General features: G+C 41.2%; 1 protein-coding gene and 1 long non-coding RNA gene across 4 annotated transcripts in view; one reads left to right on the top strand and one right to left on the bottom strand.

The window, feature by feature from the left end:
• The window catches only part of BUB1B (BUB1 mitotic checkpoint serine/threonine kinase B), a 57,559-nt gene extending 45,961 nt beyond the window's left edge, over positions 1 to 11,598 (top strand). For 2 of the 3 annotated variants that reach the window (XM_004274006.4, XM_049705135.1), the window contains exons 16-23: positions 224 to 357; positions 655 to 795; positions 1,152 to 1,252; positions 3,527 to 3,676; positions 5,301 to 5,443; positions 8,339 to 8,510; positions 9,517 to 9,623; positions 11,045 to 11,598. In XM_004274006.4, coding sequence (XP_004274054.1) covers positions 224 to 357; positions 655 to 795; positions 1,152 to 1,252; positions 3,527 to 3,676; positions 5,301 to 5,443; positions 8,339 to 8,510; positions 9,517 to 9,623; positions 11,045 to 11,276 — 1,180 coding nt within the window. In that variant the 3' untranslated portion in view covers positions 11,277 to 11,598. The remainder of the gene's footprint in view (positions 1 to 223; positions 358 to 654; positions 796 to 1,151; positions 1,253 to 3,526; positions 3,677 to 5,300; positions 5,444 to 8,338; positions 8,511 to 9,516; positions 9,624 to 11,044) is intronic. The other variant, XM_049705144.1, reaches the window with a different exon arrangement.
• LOC117202910 (uncharacterized) lies at positions 5,593 to 20,666 on the bottom strand. Its single transcript, XR_004485442.2, has 3 exons — positions 20,529 to 20,666; positions 13,848 to 13,919; positions 5,593 to 5,677 (listed from the first exon to the last, which is right to left on the bottom strand). It is a non-coding gene; the product is annotated as an uncharacterized LOC117202910 (long non-coding RNA).
• Between the last annotated feature and the right edge of the window lie 1,935 nt (positions 20,667 to 22,601).

Genomic DNA, 22,601 nt, shown 5'->3' with positions numbered 1-22,601 from the left:
GCATTTCCTATAGATTAGGTTAATAAAACATAAATTTAATGCTTGGCATTGATTTTCAACCAGAGTAGATAAAGCTACCTAGATTCTGATTATGAATCTTTTTTTTTTTCAGGAAAATAATGGACTTTAAAATTGAGGCTATTGAATAGCAAATAAAAGTATAATAAAGATAAGTTGATATAAATTACCCCCTTGAGGATTGACTCATCTGTGGTTCTTTCAGCCCAATTATTGAAGACAGCGGTGAAGCCACACACTCCTCTGGGTTCTCTGGATCTTCTGCCTCAGTTACAAGCACCTCCTCCATCAAATGTCTTCAAATTCCTGAGAAACTGGAGCTCACTAGTGAGACTGCAGGTAGGTTCATATATACCATTTGTAAACAAATATCTATATCCATGTCCAGTGAACACTTATTTATCAGAGCAAACTGAGGTATAAGTATTTCTTCTCTAGAAAAGTTGCCATAAATTGTGAAATCTCTAGAATAAGTGAGTACTAACTGAATTCGGTATCATAAAGACCTGAGATAGATGAGTCTTGTTAGGTTAGCAGTATTGATCATGCAATCATGGTTTTTTTCCCCCCCTCCTCTGTTATAATACCCATTTTAAGTTTTGGAATAATTTTTTTTGAACATTTTTTTTCCCGCAGACAGCCCTACTCAGTCACCCTGGTGTTCACAGTATCGCAGACAGCTACTAAAATCGCTACCAGAGCTGAGTACCTCTACAGAGTTTTTTGTAGAAGATAAACCAATGCCTAATTTAGAAATAGAGAAGGAAATTGAATTAGGTAAGTATCGTTGAATGCATGTCCTTTTGTGTATGACAGTATACAAGCAAGTGATTATTTGTACTTGAATTTGATGCTTAAGTACAATCAATATTTCTAGAATGTAAGAAACAACATTATAGGAGTTGACACATTGATAAGTTCATGTCCCAGTAACAATAGGAATTCTGTCTTCCCCTCTTTCAATTTTTTTATCCCCTCTTTCAGTTTTTAACAAATGATTTTGAAAAGTATTCTAGATGCTACTAACTGGCAAATATAAAGTGAGTGCCTTTAGCCCTTAAGCCAGGAAGTAAAAGCTAGGGGGCTATATATATTCACAGTGATTTTGAAATGGAATCAAACCTTCTCAACAGATAATGAGGATTATTGCATTAAACAACAATACCTGATATGTGAAGACTACAAATTATTCTGGGTGACGCCAAGAAACTCTGCAGAGTTAACCATAATAAAGGTGGGACTGATTCTCTGTCATTTCAATTTCTTTGTAAATAATGTTGGTTGAAGCAGTAACTGTGACCCCATGGTACCATAAGATCCTTTTCATAGTCTATAAGCTTCCTTATAGGAAAGTCAGTGATGCATAAAGAAATCACTCACCATTATATGCCAAGATGAGATATCAAAAATGAGAGGGTAGGGCTTCCCTGGTGGCGCATTGGTTGAGAGTCCGCCTGCCAACGCAGGGAACGCGGGTTCGTGCCCCGGTCCGGGAGGATCCCACATGCCGCGGAGCAGCTGGGCCTGTGAGCCATGGCCGCTGAGCCTGCCCGTCCAGAGCCTGTGTTCCGCGATGGGAGAGGCCACAGCAGTGAGAGGCCCGCGTACCGCAAAAAAAAAGAAAAAATGAGAGGGTATTGTATAAATCTCTCAATGTGTCCAAACATGTCAGGTGTTACATCAATTTTATCTTTTTGAGGACATCTGAAATTTTTTGGCTCACTCCAATCTGGACAAGTTACATTCTAGGCTTGACACGTACACACACACACACACACACACACTATATTACCTTGAAATTTCCATTCACCATCATTCCAGGGATTCACATGACCTCTTTTTTATATTGAATGCCTAGTTACGTTGGATCCCATTTTCTTTTTCTTTCTTGGTTTAAGTCCTCATATTTTAGTAGCTTCCTGAGAAAGGATGCATAGGATGTAAATTTTTTGAAACCTTGCATGTCAAAAAATTTCTTATTCCACATCTTTATTTGATTGGTAGGTTGGCTGGATATTAGAATTCTAGGTTCAAAACTTCTTTTCTTTAGAATTTTGAAGATAAGCTCCATTAGCTTTTGGCTTCTAACCTTGCTTTTAAAATCTTTTGCCATTCTCTGTGATTTTTTTTTTCCCCCTCTCTCTGGATCCTTGTAGGATCTTATGTTTGTCCCCAGCATTCTGAAATTTCACAATTACATGCTGTGGTAAAAGTGTACTTTCACCCATGTGCTAGGCACTTGATGGCCATTTCAATCTGGAGGCTCCTTCAGTTCTGAGAAATTATCTTCAAAGAAAAAATTATTTCTTCCCCCCAGTCTTTTCTGTTCACTTATTCTAGAATTCCTTTTATTAGGATTTGGGGTCTCCTGGACAGATTCTTTAAAACCCTTATCTTTTTTTCTCCTATTTTCTCTTTGTCTTTTTGCTTTACTTTCTGAATGTTTTGTCAACTTTATTTTCAGTCTTTTTACTGGGTTTTTCATTTCTTTTATCATGTATTTAATGTTCTTTCTTTGTAGCGTTCTGTTCTTCGTTTCAAAGATGAAATATTCCTTATCTCTCTGAGTATATTAATGATACTTTAATTTTTTTATTCTCCCTGCATCATCTGTTTCCTTTTGTCTGTTTTGATCTCTGTCTTTCATATTAGAGGCTTTCTTCAAGTCTTTGGCTGTCTCTTCATATTTAAGCGTGGGATGCTAGAAAGCCAGTTGAAAGCTCTGTTATATGGTGGGACCTTGACAGCTGTAGGCTTCACTGTACAGTGATCTCACTTGGCCATTTTGTTGGAAAATCCTCAATCTTTGGGTCTTTTGAGCTTATCAGATTCCTTAGAGAAAACTTCTGGTTTCCTGCCTAGAGCATGTAATCCTGGCTGCTAGCCTCCTGAAAGCTGCATGGGGAAGTTAGTCTGGAGAGTAGAGGGGCAGGAAGATGCATCTTAACATTTGACATATAATAAACTTTTTCCTCTTCTCCATGTGGTATTCCCACCCTCAACAATGCACGGTGTCCTCTAGTCCAGAGCCCTTCTGTTTTATATTCTCTAGGAATAAACTTCTGGTCTTCAAGAATGAGAGAGAGGCAGGGCTAGGCTGGGCTACAGGAGCAGGAGGGGAGTCTGGGGACTGATGTTCTCTTTACAGAGTTCAACCACCCCTCTTTTAGCTCCACCTTCACCCTTACTTCTATAGGTAATTAGTGCCACCAGTTTTATATTATAGGGAGATGGTCTTGTAGTATAAATATGGTTGCTTTCAGCTTTCTCCACTGCTAGAATCACCTTTCTTGGGTCTGTTAAGTGGATTGTTACCTCTTATTATTCTCTTTCCAGCTTTCAGAATTTCCTGCTGCTCCGTCCTTTATTATAGATTTCTACCTTTTAAAATATCCCTTTACTATCATTTCTGTTGGGATATAGGAAGGGCTGGAGGGAATGTTTTCATTCTGCCAACTATAACCATAGATTCTAATGACTCTTATTTTTAAAATATATTTTCTTACAGGTATCTTCCCAACCTGTCCCATGGGACTTTTATATCAACTTCAAGTTAAAGGAACGTTTAAATGAGGAGTGTGATAATTTGTGTATCTGTTATCAATACCAAGATGGCTGTATTGTTTGGCACCAATATATAAACTGCTTCACCCTTCAGGTTTGCAATAATATGAAAACATATCATTTAAAGTCCTCAAGTAGAGAGATTTGTGCTCCATTTAGCAAAGGAATTTAGTACAGAATTCCTATTAATCTTCTAGAAATAGACCAATTAAATTATGAGTTTAAAGCATTGTTTTCTTTTTCCAAGTTATTTTGACCAAGAACCTCCTTTAACTTTTTATTATGTCAATTTTCAAACATATAAAAGTAGACAGAATTGTGTAATGACCTGGTCATCTAACTATGACCATCACCAGCTCATGTCCACTTTTGTTTTAAATTCCTGGTCTGGTAATTCCAACATCCCTGCCGTGTCTGGTTTTGATGCTTGTTCAAATTGCATTTTTTGCTTTTTGGTATGCCTTGTAATTTTTTCTTGATAGCCAGGCATGATGTACTGGGTAAAAGGAGCTACTGTAAATAGGCCTTTAGTAATATGATGATAAGGTGTAAGGGGAGGGAAGGTGTTGTACAGTGCTATGATTCATCGTCTTTTGCAGCGAGCCTATGCCTTTGGACTGTGAACTTCACAAGTTTCTCAGTTTCCTACCCCCATACCCCCCACCACCCGGCTTAGGTAGGACAAGATGGCTGGAGTGGGCTGGAATTGTGTATTTCCCTTCCCCAGGTCAGGTAGGCTCTGAAAATGCCCCAGCAGGTTAGGCTCTGGTTAACTAGTTTCCCCTGAAGGCAGGCCTTGTTAAAAAGAACAGAGCGCTGTGGCCTATTTCAAATGGTTCTTTTTCCCCCTCCCACTGCTGGAAGCACTAGGGGAATTTTTCTGTGATATTTACTGTGAGAACCTGGTCTGGCTCCTGGAGGTAAAGTTCACAAAAATGTGGGGCCCCCCTATGCTTACAGATCCTAAAAGAGTTGTTGATTTTTCAGTTGGCTCAGCTTTTTACATGTTAGGACAGTGGTAACTTCCAAGCTCCTTATGTGAGGAATGGAAACCAGAGGTCTATTTTTGCCACTCTTGTTCTATCTATATTTTCCCCCTGGATCATTTTTGGAACCCAAACACAATATATCTTTTTTGGCCACACCACACGGCTTGCGGGATCTCAGTACCCCAACCAGGGATTGAACCCAGGCCCTTGGCAGTGAAAGCCCAGAATCCTAACCACTAGGCCACCAGGGAACTCCCCACAATATATCATTTTATTCTTTGGAATGTTCTTAAGAAAGTTTTACTGCCTTTTTTTAGTTTAGTGTTTCCGAGTTTTTTATTTCTCATCTCTTTTTAAATTGAAGTATAGTTGATAGACAATGTTATATTAGTTTCAGGTGTACAACATAGTGATGGTTTTGCTGCAATTTTGATGGTAATACAAATTCTCCAAAATGGTTGGAATGATGGTATTTTAAAACTACCATTTATAGAGCACCTATTATGGGCCAGGCTCACCCTTGATGCTCTTCATCCATTATTTCATTAAATCCTTATAAACAATCTAATTGGAGAGCAGCATTATTAAAAATGGGACAAAAACCCAACCTACAAAGGAGCCGACATTCTAATAGAGAACAACAAGGAAGAGTACAGGGCAGTGGTAAGCAAGGTATTGAGTATAAGTCACCCCAAATTAAGAAATAGTTTTCTGTCCTTCTATTTCCAGGATCTTCTTCAATACAGTGAATTTATTACCCATGAAATGATAGTGTTGATTATTTGTAACCTCTTGACAATGATGGAGAAACTACACAAAGCAGAAATAGTCCATGGTGACTTGAGTCCAAGGAGTCTGATTCTTAGAAACAGGTTGGTCCTTTTCATTCTCTTATAATTCTATCAGCTTTGTCGTAAAACATGGATAGTTGCCATTCTCTTTTGCCTTTTGATAAATGCCATATTAATGAACACAGTACGTTAAGAGAATATTTGCTACCTAAAAGTCAATAGTCACTGGGAATAGTTTAAAAGAATTCAACCAAAAAAAACACGTTGAGGAAAAAATCCAGAAAAAAAGAATTAACAACTCCATCGTGATGATTCCTGTCAAGAAGAGATGTAAAATGTGAGTATTTGGGGAAATGTGAAGTAGATTGTCTAGTCTTTCTTTGTGTGGGACCAGTGCGGAGCTAGCAAGGATGCTAGCAACACTGAGGCACTGCTCAGTTTCAAAGACCAAAGCTTAAGTCACACCAAATTGAGGTAATTGCCAAGAGAAGTAGGTAAAACCAGAGTGCAAATGCAAACCATGCCAAGAAAAGGGGCTTAGTGTTCAAATTAAATCCAGCTTAGCCATCAGGTTCAAGGGGTGAGCACGGAGCAGGAAATAAGAAATGAAGCCCAAATACTAAGAACTGAGAAAATACAGACAACATTGAGGCATAAACAAGGCAAAGATGCTCAACAATTTTTGTCTTATGGAAAGGACTAGAGGACCAACATACCCGTCTAATAATGGGCATTGATCTCATGGTATTTGAGTGAAGGAGTCTGGTTTAAAGATGCTTTGTCTGCCCCAAGCCTGTGACTTGGGTAAGCAGTTAACTTTCTCTCTGAGGTCATTCTTGTACACTAAAAGCTGGAATCATTCTTTACATTTCTCCTGACTACTTATTCTGTAAGAAGAAACTGAATTAGACTCTAAATCATAGTTGGCATGGAAATTAAAAGAACCTTCAATGTATTTCTGCAGTTGTAACCAAAAAAACTAGAGCATCCTACCTTCTTTCCTGAGATGGCAGAGTCCTAAAGGCTTCCCCAGGCATAATACAGCAGCATTTCTCATCCAGGGCACCATAGGTACTTTGGATGAGATAATTCTTTGTGCAGGTCTGGTCCAAGCATGTCAGGATGTTTTATATCTATTTCCCCGTAACTACCTCTCACCCAAACACAAGTTACAATCCCCCAGCCATTGTGATCACCAAATATCTCCCCATATGTTTCCAAATGTGAGAACCCCTGGTATAGTTTTTATTTTCATTCTATTTCACAGCACTGAAATTTCAGAGGATAGTGCTAGAGTTCTCAGGACTTTTCATGGAAATTGTAAGCAAAGAGATTTTCTAAGCCTTTTTGGGATTAGGCATTTGTATGCTGTGTATTCAAATATCCTTCTCTCAGTCACTAGAGGACTCCAGGAAACCACATAGTGTTGAAGGGACATTGCCTTTTACTTTGTCACAACTTTTCAAATTTGATAGGAAATTTCATATAGATGCACAAGGAATTGAAAGAGCCTTTTTTTTTAACATCTCTATTGGAGTATAATTGCTTTACAATGTTGTGTTAGTTTCTGCTGTATACCAAAGTGAATCAGCTACATGTATACATATATCCCCATATCCCCTCCCTCTTGCATCTCCCTCCCACCCTCCTTATCCCACTCCTCTAGGTGGTCACAAAGCTGTGAGCTGATCTCCCTGTGCTATGCGGCTGCTTCCCACTAGCTATCTATTTTACATTTGGTAGTGTATATATGTCAATGTTACTCTCTCATTTCATCCCAGCTTACCCTTCCCCCTCCCCATATCCTCAAGTCTATTCTCTATGTCTGTGTGAAAGAGCCTTTTGAAATCATTTAATGCAGTTTCTACATTGTGTGTGTGTGTGTAAAATGAGATCCAAAAAAGTGGAATGTCTTGCCCAGGGTAACAGTGAATGGATGATTAGAGAGCTAGGAGACCCTCCTGCTTCTTTTTATTATTCTCAGAAACATTTTTCCTACCTCTCCCAAGTTTTGAAAACATTTGGGAATTATAGTTTTATGATGGCCAAAAACAAGTTGTAGTAAGGAATCATAAATTTTAAAGTAAAATAGATCATTCTGTGCTGTGGAGGTATATGTGATAGGATTAATCAAACCCTATATTTAGGAATATAAGACCTGCCACTGATATCCATCAGGGATTTGAAAACACCAACTGAGAAAGCAGAGAAACAGAAGGAACACAAAAATAATCCATTTTTTCCTCACATAAATAGTTCCTATATCTCTTTGGAGAATAGCTTTATTACATGGAATAGATAAGCCTGAGGAAAATCAATAGTGAATTAGTGCTATAAAGTTCTTTTCTCTCTTTTTTTTTTTTTTTTGGTAAGGAAACAGGATTGGAATTACATATAAGAGGAAGACAGTATGGTATTAATTTAATATAAACAGGATGGTTTACAGTATTTTGTAAAGGTATCACTTTACCAGAAAACAGCCTTATGTTGTTTTCAGTTAAACTCTGGGAAGGAGGGATCTGAATGACACTCGGAAAGCCTAATCTAATAGCAAACAAGAAAGACTGTGACATCTATCAAAGCTTAATTTCCTCCATCATAATTCTTGTCAGTGTATAAATCATTGCTGTTATATATGTCAATATGTTCAGTGCAAGACAGAGGCCTGCAGTCTACTTCCAGTATTTAGTTTATATAATATGGAAACTTGATAAATGTTCTGTGGTGGCCATGCACAATGGCTTAGATATAGCTTGGGTCACTAAACTCATCTTAACGTTCCCCAGTTGGGTGGATACTGCCACTGCTCTTACAGGTGCATTTTCATAACTAACCACTGGAGGGAGCTATTGGCATAGCTAAGGCACACCTGCAGTACCTCCTTTTTTTTCTTTCTTCTTTTTTTTTTAAAGACCAGCTATGCAGCTTCTTTCATGGCCTATTTTTATTATCTCCTTCTCTTACATCTGGGCTTAGAATCCACGATCCCTATGATTGTAATAAGAACGATCAAGCTTTGAAGATAGTGGACTTTTCCTACAGTGTTGACCTTAGGGCACAGCTAGATGTTTTTAACCTCAGCGGCTTTCGGACTGTACAGATCCTGGAAGGACAAAAGATCCTGGCTAACTGTTCTTCTCCCTACCAGGTAAGTGTAAAACAAGCTTGAGCAAATGTGGAGAGGGCTTCTTAATCTCTTTCTTACCTAGATAAGCCAGGAAAGCTAGTGTTTACTGATATTGTCTCTCCTGGAACAGATGACCTAGTTTTCAGATATCACCAAGTCAAGCAAAATGTACCATTTTTCTGTCACAATACTGAAGAATTTACACATACACGTGCGGACACATGACTAACTCAGTAACCTAAGTGTCAGGGCCATTTCTACCACTTATCTGTGTTGTCTTTTGTAAATCATTTTCTGTGATCTTCTCTGTAAAATAAAGATAATAATCAGCTCTGTTTACATCAGAATTCTTGTGAGGATTAAATGCAATAATGTATATAAAAAGACATTAGGAGAAATATAAAGTGTTTTATATGGTGGCATTATATGCAGAAATCCCTTCTGACTCAGCTCTGGATATATGGCATTTTGCTGACTGAATATGTAGCATAGCCCTGAACTAGTCATATAGAACACATTTAGATCACAGCTAGAGTCCATGCAAATTTAGTAGGTGTACAAATTTGAATTTGGCAGTCCAGATATATTTGTCTTCTTTTTTTTTTTTTTTGCGGTACGTGGGCCTCTCACTGTTATGGCCTCTCCCGTTGCGGAGCACAGGCTCTGGACGCGCAGGCTCAGCGGCCATGGCTCACGGGCCCAGCCGCTCCGCGGCATGTGGGATCTTCCCGGACCAGGGCACGAACCCGCGTCCCCTGCATCAGCAGGCGGACTCTCAACCACTGTGCCACCAGGGAAGCCCTATTTGTCATCTTTTGTTCTAGGATGATTCCTAGAGTTGGCTCTACTGATCACTTCTTTGGGGAGTTTCTCTCCTTACTGTAAGGATAAGGAACAGTCTACTAAAATGTATGTCATAAAATAAACTTAGCTAAGCACTATGGTACCTGTCAACTTCCTACATAAATAAATTGCCATGACAATAGCAGAGAATGATTTTAGCTGATGGTGTTTTTTGTGATTTCAGGTAGACCTGTTTGGTATAGCAGATTTAGCACATTTACTATTATTCAAGGAACACCTGCAGGTCTTCTGGGATGGGTCCCTCTGGAGACTTAGCCAAAATATTTCTGAGTAAGTATTGGTGGTTTCAGGGTCTTTGCCTGTCCAAATAATGTTCTGTTTATCTTGGGTGCTCTCTGCTTTGACAGCCTTGGTTTCTTAGTCCAAATGCCATGATTTCATTAATTTTAACCAGTTTTCATTAGAGTATCAGTGGAGCACCTTGTGCAGGACAAAGGAATTGTTCATTAAAAATGGGAATCAAGCTATTCGGACTTCAGGACATCATTCTGGACCTAGATGTATCATAGACATATAAACCGTGACTAGAGTATGGAAGCCTCTCAGTTTAGAAGGCTTAATAGAAACATTTTATGAGAATAATTTTCTAATCAATTGGTGTTAGTCTTATGGCCCTTTTTAATAGCTTTTGTCAAAAGTTAATAAGCATCTCTTGAAGAAAGCTATATTTCTAAATTACATACTAATTTTAGGCTATTATTTATTTAATGAATGGGTGAAACCAAAGCAGAGAACTGAATCTCCTTGGTGAGGAAGTAAATGCTCTCTTAATAACAGCTGCTTGGTCTCAGAACCTTAGTACTCCCTCAGGCCTGCTCATAATACTTATTAAATATCCCATGTTCTCCCTTACCTTATCATAGCTATTAACTTCGCAGAATAAGCTTACCAATCTATCACTTAAAGAAAAGAAAAATCAGTGTTGAAAATTTAACACCCCTTCACCTCCATTTTCCCCTGCCAACAATTGAATTGTATTTTTTTCTTTATTTAATTCAGAATTTGGCCAATCTTATTTGTCTCTAACATGTACTTTCAAAATAGGTTTGAAATATAATGTAAGGCATATAGGATAGATTCAGGTTATCTCCAGTTGGTTATGGTCCTAGGTGGGTCTTACACAAACAGAAGCAAGTGGGGTCAGGTGGGGTTTCCTAACAGCCTTGCCTTTTACAATAATAGAAGCTTCTCTGATCTTTTAAAAAAAAACGTGCAAACATCATAGACTTAAGCAGTAGTTACTTTACTTGAGCTTAGGATTCTGAGAAGGTTGTAAAGATAATAAACCCCTGGGCAGGGGGAGAGAGGAAGCTGTAGTCTTTCTAATGACCTAGACTTTAGAAAAGTTAGAAGAGAGGAGACAAAATTCGTCTTTCTTCTATTTGTAGAAGAGAAATGCTGCATCTTAGTACGTGGAGGAAATTTATAGATTCAGATGAAAGATTTTCTTTCCCTTTATGTGCATTATATTATGGCTCTTCCCACTATGGTAGTCTTTTTTTCTTTTTTCTTTTTTTTTTTGTAGTTTGACCTTGGGTTTTCAAAGGACACTACTTGAATGATCTCTAACCCTAGAGTTAGGTATTACCTTAAATCATGTTGGTGCATAAATGTACCACTGAGTTAAACACAGAAAGAATTCTAACTCCTATATGCCTAATCTTGATGAAAATGGTTTTATATATTTTTAGGCTAAAAGGTGGTGAACTGTGGAATAAATTCTTTGTGCGGATTCTGAATGCCAGTGATGAGTCCACAGTGTCTGTTCTGAGGGAACTTGCAGCAGAAATGAATGGGGTGTTTGACGCCACATTCCAAAGTCACCTGAACAAAGCTTTATGGAAGGTAGGGAAGTTAATCAGTCCTGGGGCTTTCCTCTTCCAGCAAGATAGGCAGTCAAGTCTCTCGCAGATTCCTGCCTAAAACCAATGGTGGTACTGTGGAACACTGGACCTGTATATGCTATGACTTAATTTAGGTACACTACTAACACTTTTCTGCTTTTTGGTAGAAGTATATTTCTAGGTAACTGGCATTTTCTACTCAACAAGGTACCGCCTCTTGGCCTTGTCTAACTTTAACAAAGAACTGTTTTATTCTAAATGGATTCCATATTAATGGGTACCTTGTTGTCATTTAATGCATTTGTCTCAACTTTTCCCTGTGCTTTTCCCGTTTGTAATTTGTGACCTGTGCCCTTATGATCACTATGTATTTTGTAAATAATAAAATAGTATTTGTTAAATTTGTGCTTCTAACATCTCATCTACTTTTTGCTAACTAAGGTAATAAATGGCCTGATTTTGCAGACAGGCGCTACTTTACCATGGAAATGTATATATTCTAGACTTGGAACTGTTATGATAGGATCGTAACGAGACAGAATAGCCAACCATTCCTTTAGGTGTTCCTGACCTTGCACTAAATGGTCTAGATTGAAAAGCAGATAAAATGGTTTACACAAGGCCAAATTTTCTTAAATTTCAAGGGGCAAAATTGTTTGTTTTTATTATATTTTAATGTTTTCATTTTTTATCCACCAAGCCCCTTGGTCTACTTATATAATCTAGCAGTGCTGCTGCTGCTCGGTCTCTTGATTAGGGCTGTGCGAGTTAGAAAAGAAAAGGTTTTGAATGGGCTTTAGCAACCTTTCAGAAATGGAATAATTACCATTCTGTTACATGCAAAATGACTTGGTGGGGGCACGGTTAATGAAGGAATAGAAGGAGATTTTGTTGTTTGGAAGATTTGAAGAGGCAGAATTTTAGAATAAAAAGATGACTTTGAAGCATGGAATCATTTGGGAGAGAATAGGTCTAAATGAAGTATTAGACTGCTAAACAGAAGCATGAATTACACCAGGTCTTGGGTATAGGGAAGGAAATTGGTAGAAAAGGGCAATGAAAATTAACTATTTCATATTTAAATATCAAAATTATCAAATGTGCCTCTATGCTGGTGCCTGATTTTTTTTTTTTTTTCACTCTAGTTGTCACTGTTACTGCTCTAAGATTGCTGGAAAGCAGAAGATTCTAAGTATATCTCAGCTAAAAATATTTAAGCATATATAGTTGAAGCACTGAAACATGACTTGGCTCTGAAGGATAATCAACTTAGAAATTTTTTGCTCTTAACCAAAATATGATTTTTCAAACATTTTCATGTTTGCTTCTTATACAACTAAGGATATGAAATTATATATCTGTATCTTTTATGTAATCGAACCCATCTACCCCTCTGCTCTGCTCTCCTCATTTCTCAATCTACCTCTTTGACACATAAAGTCATTTGAGGCTGGATGGTAAATTTAGATTCTTTCTCAACATAGGCTTAGCTACCGTCTAGTGAATTTTTCAGCAACCTTGACAGCAAGACTGACAAACCAGTGCTTTATGGATAAAGCTTTGATTCTGAAAGTCCAGTCTGAGGAGAGGGAGGAAAATCTGAGGAAGCTAATTTATTAGAGAACTTGCAACTATTTTGCTACCTCTTCCTCCTTTCCCCATCCCCTCCAATCCTGACCTTTCTTCGTAGAGGGGAGAAAATAATACCTGACCAGTTAGGACCTATGATGTCTTTGTTTTCTCTTTGCCTGAGCATAAAACCACAAAGCGGGCACATTTCCGTTTTCCTTATATTTTATGTTGTTTGTCTTGGGAGAAGGAAGCGGAAGCCTCTATTTGTTGGCTGAAGCTTTAAATGGTTCTTATTTCTTGTCTCACTAAGGCAGAAATAGCCTAACGATAGACCTGAGAAAAAGAACATAGCTGAAAAGACAGGATCTTCACTTTTGTTTGAAAAGAGACCATGGAATATATAGTGCCTCACCATTCACAAAGTGTACATCCACTAATCTTCTACCACTGTTAGAACCTTCATCCCCCTGTGGCAGCTGTACAAGAAACCTTCCACCCAAGTCAGAGTGCTCTAACTGATGCCAAACCTGAATCTGGAAATAAAAAGATTTCCTTTAGCATTAGGACTTTAGACTGTTAGTTGGGCTATTATCTCAAGGTAGATAAGAAAGCCTTTCAGAGGGTTAGCACAAAGCACTTTGAAATGACTCGTGTTCAGGCTAAAATCTTTAAGCAAAGACAGCAAAGAAATGCTTCTTGTCTGTTGCATTTGGAAAAGAGGAATTCTTCCTCCAGCTGCACCAACTCTTATACCAAATTCACTTCCAGTCTGGCTCATAAAAGTAAGATTTCCCTAGTGAGGAAGATGCGTTTTTAAAAAAATTTTTAATATGGCAAACTTCGACCTTAATGAGGTTCTTGTTTCCACCAAAGACACAAGAAGCTATGAATATTTAATAGGATAAAGGTGGCATTTCAGAAAACTGGTGTTGAAATAATGGATTAGAGTTTGAACTCTATCACCAGCGCCACCACTAGTTCATACAGCACCTTTGTGCAAATTAGAAGTCCCCTTCCTCTAGTGGATTTAGGACCTCCCTGTGCACCATAGCTTGACTGGATTTCAGTCCGCACTTACCCTCTCAACCTGGTACCCTTGTAAATAAATTGCACAGCCATATGCAGTGGTCTTTCCTGTTTCACAGCTTACCTGCAAAAAAAAATTTAGATCAAAAATGTTAATGTAAAAAACTGAAAATATAAAATAGTAGATGACTCTGTAATTTTTTGTCTGTGACATAACACCAAGATTTATCCAGGAAGATTGCTATTTATTACTATAATAGATAAAAAAATAAAACCTAACATAGTCACCTGTCTCTCCCCTCCCCCCCAAAAAAGAAAACCCCTAAACGCAAACTAGGAAAAATTACTTGCCACACATTTGCATCATTTTTCACTTGCATTATCTCAAGGTCTCATAACTAGTCTCTCTGCTTCCCCTGCCCACCTCCAGTCAAATCAGAACCCTCCAATGGCTTCCCATCTCACACAGCACAAAATCGGAAGACTTCTCACAGCCTGCAAAACCCTACCAGGTCTAACCCTGCTATTCCCTCACCTCTTCCCTGACTCCTCTTTTCCTTGCTCACTCCACTGTAGCCTGCCTACCTCCTTTCTGTTCCTTAAACATGCCAACTAGTTTCCCTCTTTATGAACTTTTTGCTTTGTTTCTTCTGCCTGGAATGTTCTTTCCCATAACTTCACATGGATTACTCCCCTACTCCCCTTCAGATGTCTTCTCAGATCTCCACCTTATCAGAGGCCTTCCCTGGCTATTCTGTACAAAATAGCATCCCATACACACACTGATGTTCTGCTGTTACTCTCTATCCCTCTTTACCCTGCTTTATTTTTTCCATAGCACCTATCACCTGTTTTTTCCATAGCATATATATATATATTTTTTGTTCTTCTCCCCTGTATCCCACTACTAGAATTTAAGCTCCTTAAGGGCAGGGATTTACTTTTTTTCTTGTTTTAACCCCAGTGCCTAGAGCACTGTCAAAGCACTATTTTACCTAAGGTACAAAGAACTCGCTTAAAAAATTGAAAACCAGTAGAAATAGACAAAGGGCATGAACAGTCCACTAAAAACATTTTGATGGCCAGCATGTGAGTTGTTCACTCTCATTCCTAATTAAATAAAATGCAAAATAAACCTGAAATTTTCATCATTCAGATAGTAAATGGTTGAAAATTGTGTTTGTGAGGGTGAGGGGAAATAAGTACTCATGTTATTAGTGGGAGTGCAAATTGGCACACTATTAGGAGGTGATTTGGCAATGTTTATTTAATTTAAATATTCATTCCCTTCAGCTGAGAAATTTTTCCTAAGAGTTTATCTTAAAGAAGCATTGGCACAGATGCTCAAAGATAAAGCACTGTTTGTAACAGTTGTCCTCCCTGCTTCCAAGGCTCATTAGTCCCAGAGGGATAATCCATGTGACAGACCCTGCGGAAAGAGGAGTCCTGGAACTAATGCAGAGGTGAAGTCAGACAATTTCTGTAGATGGCAGGGATGCCTTGGCATTGGTGCCAAGAAGATTGGTGCCCAATCTTCCAATCTGGCGTGAGCCTGTAGAGTTAGGCTTTGAAAGTTGAATTCCAGACATTTCAGCTTATGTTTAAAAAAAAAGCTGAGGGGAAAAAGTGGTTGCCTTTGAGGAGAGTAGGGTAGAGAGGGGAACGAATAAAGGCTTTTACTTTTCAATTTGTGCATTTCTGAGCATTTTGAACATTCTGATCACTTTTTTTTATGTCTATGGGATAATCTAGGCTAAGAAATTATGGGCTATGGTTTTGTCATCTTTTCCCTTCTCTACATTAAAAAAACAAAACGCCTAATATGTGTTAGGTGTTTTTATAGTGGGAAATTTGGGAGACTTTATCATCCAAATATAAAAGCAAGATTAATTTGGAATTAAAATGAGAGCAGGAAAACAGTTTTAAATTATTGAAGATAATATATCTAAACTTCTATTTTTAGTATGCTAAAAATTCATACATGTTCAAATGTTTTATAATGTTTCTATTCAAGGTGCGCTTTCTAAAATTATCTTCCTACTGTTACAACTTCCTATGTCTGTGAATAAGGAATTGAATTACATAAAACTTGACTTTTTTCAAAACAAAATACATTTTATGGCTCTCGTATAAAAACTTGAGTTTCCACAAACTGACATTGTATGATTAAGAAAGGAACAAACAATGATGAACTCAGGCTAAATGTCTATAAACATACTTTTTTCCTGTCAAAGCGTACTACTTCCGGTAGTCTTGCTCTTTAGAGGCTCCTGCATCAGATATTCAGCTGCCTAGCAGTGTTGTCCACTAAATTCAAATTGGCTTTGAATGGGGAGCAGTGGTTGCCCAGTCACACTGGTAGTTCTCAAACCCCTTGAGAGCAAAGGACTGTGTGTCTATTAATTTTATATAGTCCTAGAAATTAGTAGTGAATTAAATACGTAGTGAGTTAAAAAAATAAGTAGTGAATTAAAATGTTGGAAAATAGTGGCCACAAGTTCAAAAACTAGCTGTATTAGAGTCTTGGTGAGGGGGGAAAGGCTGTAGATATGCCTGGAATCATAATCTCACTTTCATTTCTAGTGTGTCACTTTGTGTATGTTTCTTTAACCTGCTCTTGTAATCGACTGCTGACCTTACATCAGGATACACTTCATTGTACTGTTTACTCTTTTCAAAATTAAATGTTATTTTCACAGGTATGTTTATTCCATCAAAGTGTGTACTTTATTTTCCGTGTGTGTATAATTCAGCCTCACATTCACTCGAAACAGTTATGTGAGTCAGTGTATGCTGCAGTTTCAAAGTAGTCTAATCTTACTGGCCTGGTCATGTGATGCGTTTTATTTAATTGCTTCAGTCCTGCAAGTAACAAAGTGAGGGTGGCATTTCATAAAAACAAATACCCATTAAAATCTGTGAACAAAAAGACAAACATACATTTGCTTTTGCATTTTAAAACAAAATTGAAAAATAAACTGGTAATGCTAGAATAAAGTGATAAAGATATTGACAAGGATGACACATGAAGGTTCAGTGAGACTGGCTCCTTCCAGGAAATGAGACAGCTAAGGGTGAGTACATGTGTGGTACAGCAAGTCAAGGAGTCCCAGTGAATCTAGGGGATCAGGCAGACAGAAATAGGAGCTAGGCAGAGCAGACAGACGTTAACTAGCATTGCTGGGAGAGACCTTCCTGATCAACTACTCTGTCACTGAACAGATAAGGAAGCCACTTGCTCAGGACTCACCCAAGCAGGCACATCCAGAACCCTACCTAGCTTGTGGACCAGTGGTGTAGGCCACTAGGGCAGCCCCATAGCACCTGCCTGCGTTGTATCATCAGTTGCCTTGGACAGGTACATGTACATGCCTTACCTCTCTAATTCAGTTGAGCTCTGTGGGACAGGAACTGTGTCTTTTTATACTCCAGTTACATCTTGCATGTGGTGCTCACATTATAGGGGGTCAACTTCACAGGCCTCGGGCCTGCTAGAACCTCCTCAGTATTGAGATGGCCCCTTGCCTGTGGTGCCAAACCAAATGCTAATAACATGGTTAGAGATGCTGCCTCTACAGCCAGAATGCCTGGGTTTGAATCCTGGCTGTGTGACAATGAACAAGTTACTTATCCTCTCTAAGCCAATATTGTCCTCTATGAAATGAGGATAACCCAAGTGCCTACTTTACAAAGTTTTGAGAACTAAATAAAGCTTTTAGTACAGGTGCTTGTAGATGTTTGTATTGATTTAGTTCTAATGTGGTCTAAAGTTCTCTAGAAACCTCTCAAGTAGATTAGAATCCCAGCTAGATTGGAGCCTTACTGTCTTTTGAATTTATTTAAGTACAGAGTACAGCTAAATCTATAATATAATAAAGGTAGGTGAAAGAAACATGGTGTTATCTAATCTAAAGGGGAAATGAGTTTCTACTGGGAGTGACCTTCAGGGAACCAAGTATTTGTACTTCAAGAAGACAGACTCAAGATAAGCCAGGTACCAAGCTATCAGGAAGATCCGTCTAGTCCCGTCATCAGCCCACAAGGCTGTTTCAGTCCGAAGGTGGTCTCTGGCTCACAGCTCTCTGCTGCTTCTGTGCCATTTTCAGAGCACAGGAATCTTAAATGCTGCCTCTGGTCCTGTTTGCTCTGACAGTACGTAACAGGCAGGTCTTGCTGCCCACATTAGTGGGAAGCAAGATGCAGATCCCTTCCCTCTAGCCACCTGCAGATGTATCTCACTCCTCTCCCCCACCAGGGGAAGCACTCTCTGACTTAGGGAGCAGGGTCTACTCACCCCATTTAAGGCCAAGGCATTTAGTCTCTTCCTGAGACTCTTGCTGCTAGAGCTTAGGCTTTCAGAACTATTTCTATATTACCCTCTGCTACATCCCTCTCCTGAGCCAATGGATAAAAAGTGACCACTTAGTAGGAAAAAGGAAAGGCAGAAAATAGGAAGCCCTATAAATTCGATTAATGAACTGGAAAACCTGGGTTCCAACCCCAGTTCTGCTCCATGCTGGCTTCTTTTTTTTTTTTTTTTTTTTTTTTTTGCGGTACACGGGCCTCTCACTGTTGTGGCCTCTCCCGTTGCGGAGCACAGGCTCTGGACGCGCAGGCTCAGCGGCCATGGCTCACGGGCCCAGCCGCTCCGCGGTATGTGGGATCTTCCCGGACCAGGGCACGAACCCATGTCCCCTGCATCAGCAGGCGGACTCTCAACCACTGCACCACCAGGGAAGCCCCATACTGGCTTCTTGATCAGGGCAGGTCAACCTGCCATCTATAAATTAGTGCTGAGGCTTCTACCCCAAAGGGCTGTTGTGAGAATTAATAACACAGTATAGTTGCTAAAATGAAAATTTCATGGCTCCTGGCAAGCAGTGGATTTGGCTCTGTCTGCCCAACAGCCAACCCAGAGCTGGGCACAGGAGGCAGCCGAGCTGGTGTAATCCATCGTTGTGGAATCTAAGCTACAATGGAGATGCCTGACATTCTTATTCACTCAGGCCTTCAGCTGCAACCTGTTGACTCCTGTTTTACTCTGTTGATAAATGTTCATTTACCCCTTTCAGGACAGCAAGTAATCTCTTGGAATGTGGCAAAGATGTTTAGCCAATGAATGTTTTTAAACTCTACTGGCGCTCCACATTTAATGACAGGCACCATGAAGGATATAAAGAAATGTAAGACATGCTCTCTCCCTTCAGGGAGTTTATAATTTAGTTAGCAGAACAGGATATTACAGGTTAAAAGCCAAGAGAATATCGAGACAAGTAAGTCAAAGGACATCTCAAGGTAAGGCAGATGGAGCAGATATGTTAGGACACTGAAGAAGTGAGGGTCAGCATGGGTTAGGGTGTCCTGGGAGCCATCAGGGCATGGCAGGGATTGGAGCTGGTCTGTATCGGGTAGTTTTCAGCTGCAAAAATCAGAAAACCGAAACTAGTGTAAAAGGTAAGAATATCTGTTATCTCACATAACAGCCTGAACCCAGCAATTCATGGAAGACCCATGTTGTTTCCACCTATTCTGCCATCCTCAGCATGTTGGCTTTTGTCCTCAGGCTGGGTCCCCTTCTAGAACCCAGTTGGCTACCACAGCAAGCTGTACAACTTGGAGCAGCACAAGGAAATTTTTCCCAAAAACTCTCCCAGCAAACTTGCACTCCTGTCTCAGTTGTCACATGCCTAGGGCCTAAACCAATCCCTGGCAAAAGGAAGGGAATTAGCAAGACTGGTTTAAACTAATCAAGATTCACCCCTAGGGCTGGTGCTGGGGAGGGGCCCTTCCCTGAGCACACAGGAAGGAGAAGAGTATACATCCAAATAAGTTGGGTTTCTTCCAGCAAGTAAGAAGGGACAAGCAAGAAGGGAAGACCATACGAAGCGGTGCCCACCTTCTGCTTCCCAGGCCATCTGCTAACACTGCCATCTTCTCTGGGTCTATCTCCCCGTTGGCCACGACCCTATTACCCTTTCTTCTTGCTTCCCCCAGTTGCCCCAGAAGCCGGGGCACTGTGGGGTGGAAGCATGGGGGACGCTAGACCAGCTTCTCAGGGAACAATCCCTGACTTCCCTCAGTCTATGCCGCGGCCCCTTGGCTTCCTCCCCACCTCCCCTGCCCATCAGCGTGCAGGCAGGTTCCGCAGCCCAGCCTGGGCTACCGGAAGGCCTCGTCATTCCCTCTTTGCTTCTAGGCAGAGGGACAGCGTTGGGCCTTCTGATCAAAGCCAGAGGGACAGTGGCAGGGCAGCAAGGCCGTTGGCCGGCAGCAGTAGTAACTCCTGGGCTTTTCCAATTTGCTTTTGTTGAAGAAGAGTTCCTGGAGAAATTCCCTAATACGCAGCCCGGCAGGCTCTCCTACTCCATGGAGTGTGGTGGAGAGAATTCTGCCAGTCACACTCTCGGCCCTCTGCCGGGAGTCTTCCACACACCTTGCCCCGCTACCAGAATACCCGATTACCCTGGCCTCCCTGCCCCCTCCACACCCACAGGAGGGAGAAGGAGCAGGGCAGGAGGAGAGGCACAGAAGGGGCCCAAGCATCTGACAAGGCCCCGATGCTTCCTTCCCACTGAGGACCACCCCCAGGACTCGATTGGTCACTCTCCCTTTTGCTACCATCACCTTGGAGGGTGGGTGGGTTCTCTGGAGGTATCTGCTCCCTGGGAACCCCACCTGCCCTGTGGGAAGCCATTTGGGAAAACCTCTTGAAGGTGGGGCCCCTGCCTCTTACCTGGAGGCCCAGGGCTGAGGGGCACCTCTGAGGTAATACCAGCCCTGGAACGCAGGACACAGGCCCCAGTGACAATACCTGCCCCTTAATACCAGCCCTTCCCTTCTGGAGCCTGCCCCAGCTTGGGATGGTAGGGGGTGAAGGCAGGCAGACCTGTTCCTCCCTTCCTGGCCCTGCGGCGAGAGATGCTGACGAGTGTGGGCAGGCGGAGACAGGCCCACACAGCCGTCAGAAAGGCCCGTGTGAAGCACCCTCTATACACACAGCACAACGGGGGGTGGGAAGTGTGGGGAAGAATCTAAAGATCGAGAAAAAGTTGGCAGTAAAAAGGCATTTTTCCCACACGCTGGAACCCTAGACTTTGTTTCTGAAACTTGTCATTCTTAAGGAAAGCTGGGGAAGCATGCGTCTACGAAAATGTGAGGACGTCGCTGTTAGAGGGCCTTTCCAAACCCATCCCCAGACGATTTGCTTAAAGCCGTGCGGTGGGACACTTCGGTGTAAGCAGTCAATCCAACGGAACCTGACTCACCAAAATGGTACAGATGAGGCAAGTTGCTTTTGAGGCTTTAAGTATATCTCTATTTTCAAAAGCAAAATGGAGAGTAAAGTGAAAGACTTTATTGTAAAAACACCATTTTGGCTGATTCACATGCTGCCACTTCCTGGGAGCCAAGAGTAAAAGGCAGAAATGCCCACAGTGACAGCACCGCTGCTGCCTTGGACTAAATTACAGATACGTCACACTCGGGGCTTGACCTAGAACGGGCTGCATGGGCCGCAAAGGGAACAACGGGCCTGTGAGGAGGAAAGCAGAGTTGCAGTCCCGACTCTGCCTCTAATTTCCTCTGTGGCTTTGCTGAGTCACTTAATCTCTGGGGGCTGCAGTTTTCTCACCTGCAGAAGGCGGGGCAGGGCTGATGATTCTAGAATTCCTTTCAGCCATGATTCACTGTATTCCAAGTAAGGGTGACCAGAGCACAGAACCGCTTCATGCATTCACTCATTCAACAAAGTTTGCAAAGGCATCTACTATGTACCGGGCACCATGCTGGGTTTCCTGCCCTCGAGAACGCAGCCTGCTGGGATTAGCAGAGGTGACTCTGCTGGGATAAGGAAGGGCACAGGGCATACCACAGGCCCAAGAACACAGGCATCTGGCCAACTGCCTTCTACAACAGGCAGCCAAGCCTTTGCAGGATTTCTTCCATTGGCTGGCAGATACCCCTTTTCTACAACCTGTGAGGAAAGGGATCTAGGTTGGCAGGTGTCCTCACCAAATCAAGAAGCCATGCAACATGATGGTAGAGGAACTAGTTCCAGCCTGTGCAGGTATCAGCTTTCCGAAATCCCTGAAGACAAGACTAACAGAATCGACAATGATAGATTATCATGCTCAGGAATTTTAAAGGATGAGAAAATGTAGCCAAGACCCATGGTGACCCTTGGCTGGTTTATGGCCTCCAGCACCCTAATCTTCTTCCCCACCTCATCTGGGTAATGGGAACATTTGACCAGGCTACCCTCCCCTCTGCCAGGCCAGAGGTGGACACGTGACCTGAGCCTCCAACCAGACTCCCCCTGCTCTTGGACCAGGTGCCGAGGGAGGTGCATCAGGTGGTGTGCGTGGTGGGAGCACCTTCCATCCAGGTGGGGGAAGCGTGGAGACTCTGGAGTTAGGTCCGATGTCTAGAGACCTCAGGGCTGCCCGGCTTCTGTCCTGGACTTGATTCTCCAGACTTATCAGTGCTGGGAGTTAGTTACCTGATGGCTGTCAAAAAATCCCTTTCCTGCTCAAGATGGCTGGTCATTAGAAAACCTAACTGAGTTTTTATGATTAATGCCACATGGTCCAATGCTGTGCAGCTCAATCAGAATGTCTGTGTGTGCAGCCTGAGACTGTTACATGGGAGGTGACTGGAGTCATGGTTTGGAAGATGGACCTGCTGCTGTTTGGTGTGTGGATAAGAATGGGTGACAAAACGAGCACAGCCATGAAGCTGAAAGCTGAGAACGTTGATGTTTTCTGAGCTCTCAGGATGAGCAGTTCCTATGCCAGGAGCTTCGTTCATT

The sequence above is a fragment of the Orcinus orca genome, chromosome 2 (assembly GCF_937001465.1).
Source record: "Orcinus orca chromosome 2, mOrcOrc1.1, whole genome shotgun sequence".
NCBI lineage: Eukaryota > Metazoa > Chordata > Mammalia > Artiodactyla > Delphinidae > Orcinus > Orcinus orca.
This window is presented reverse-complemented; position numbering and strand designations above follow the sequence as displayed.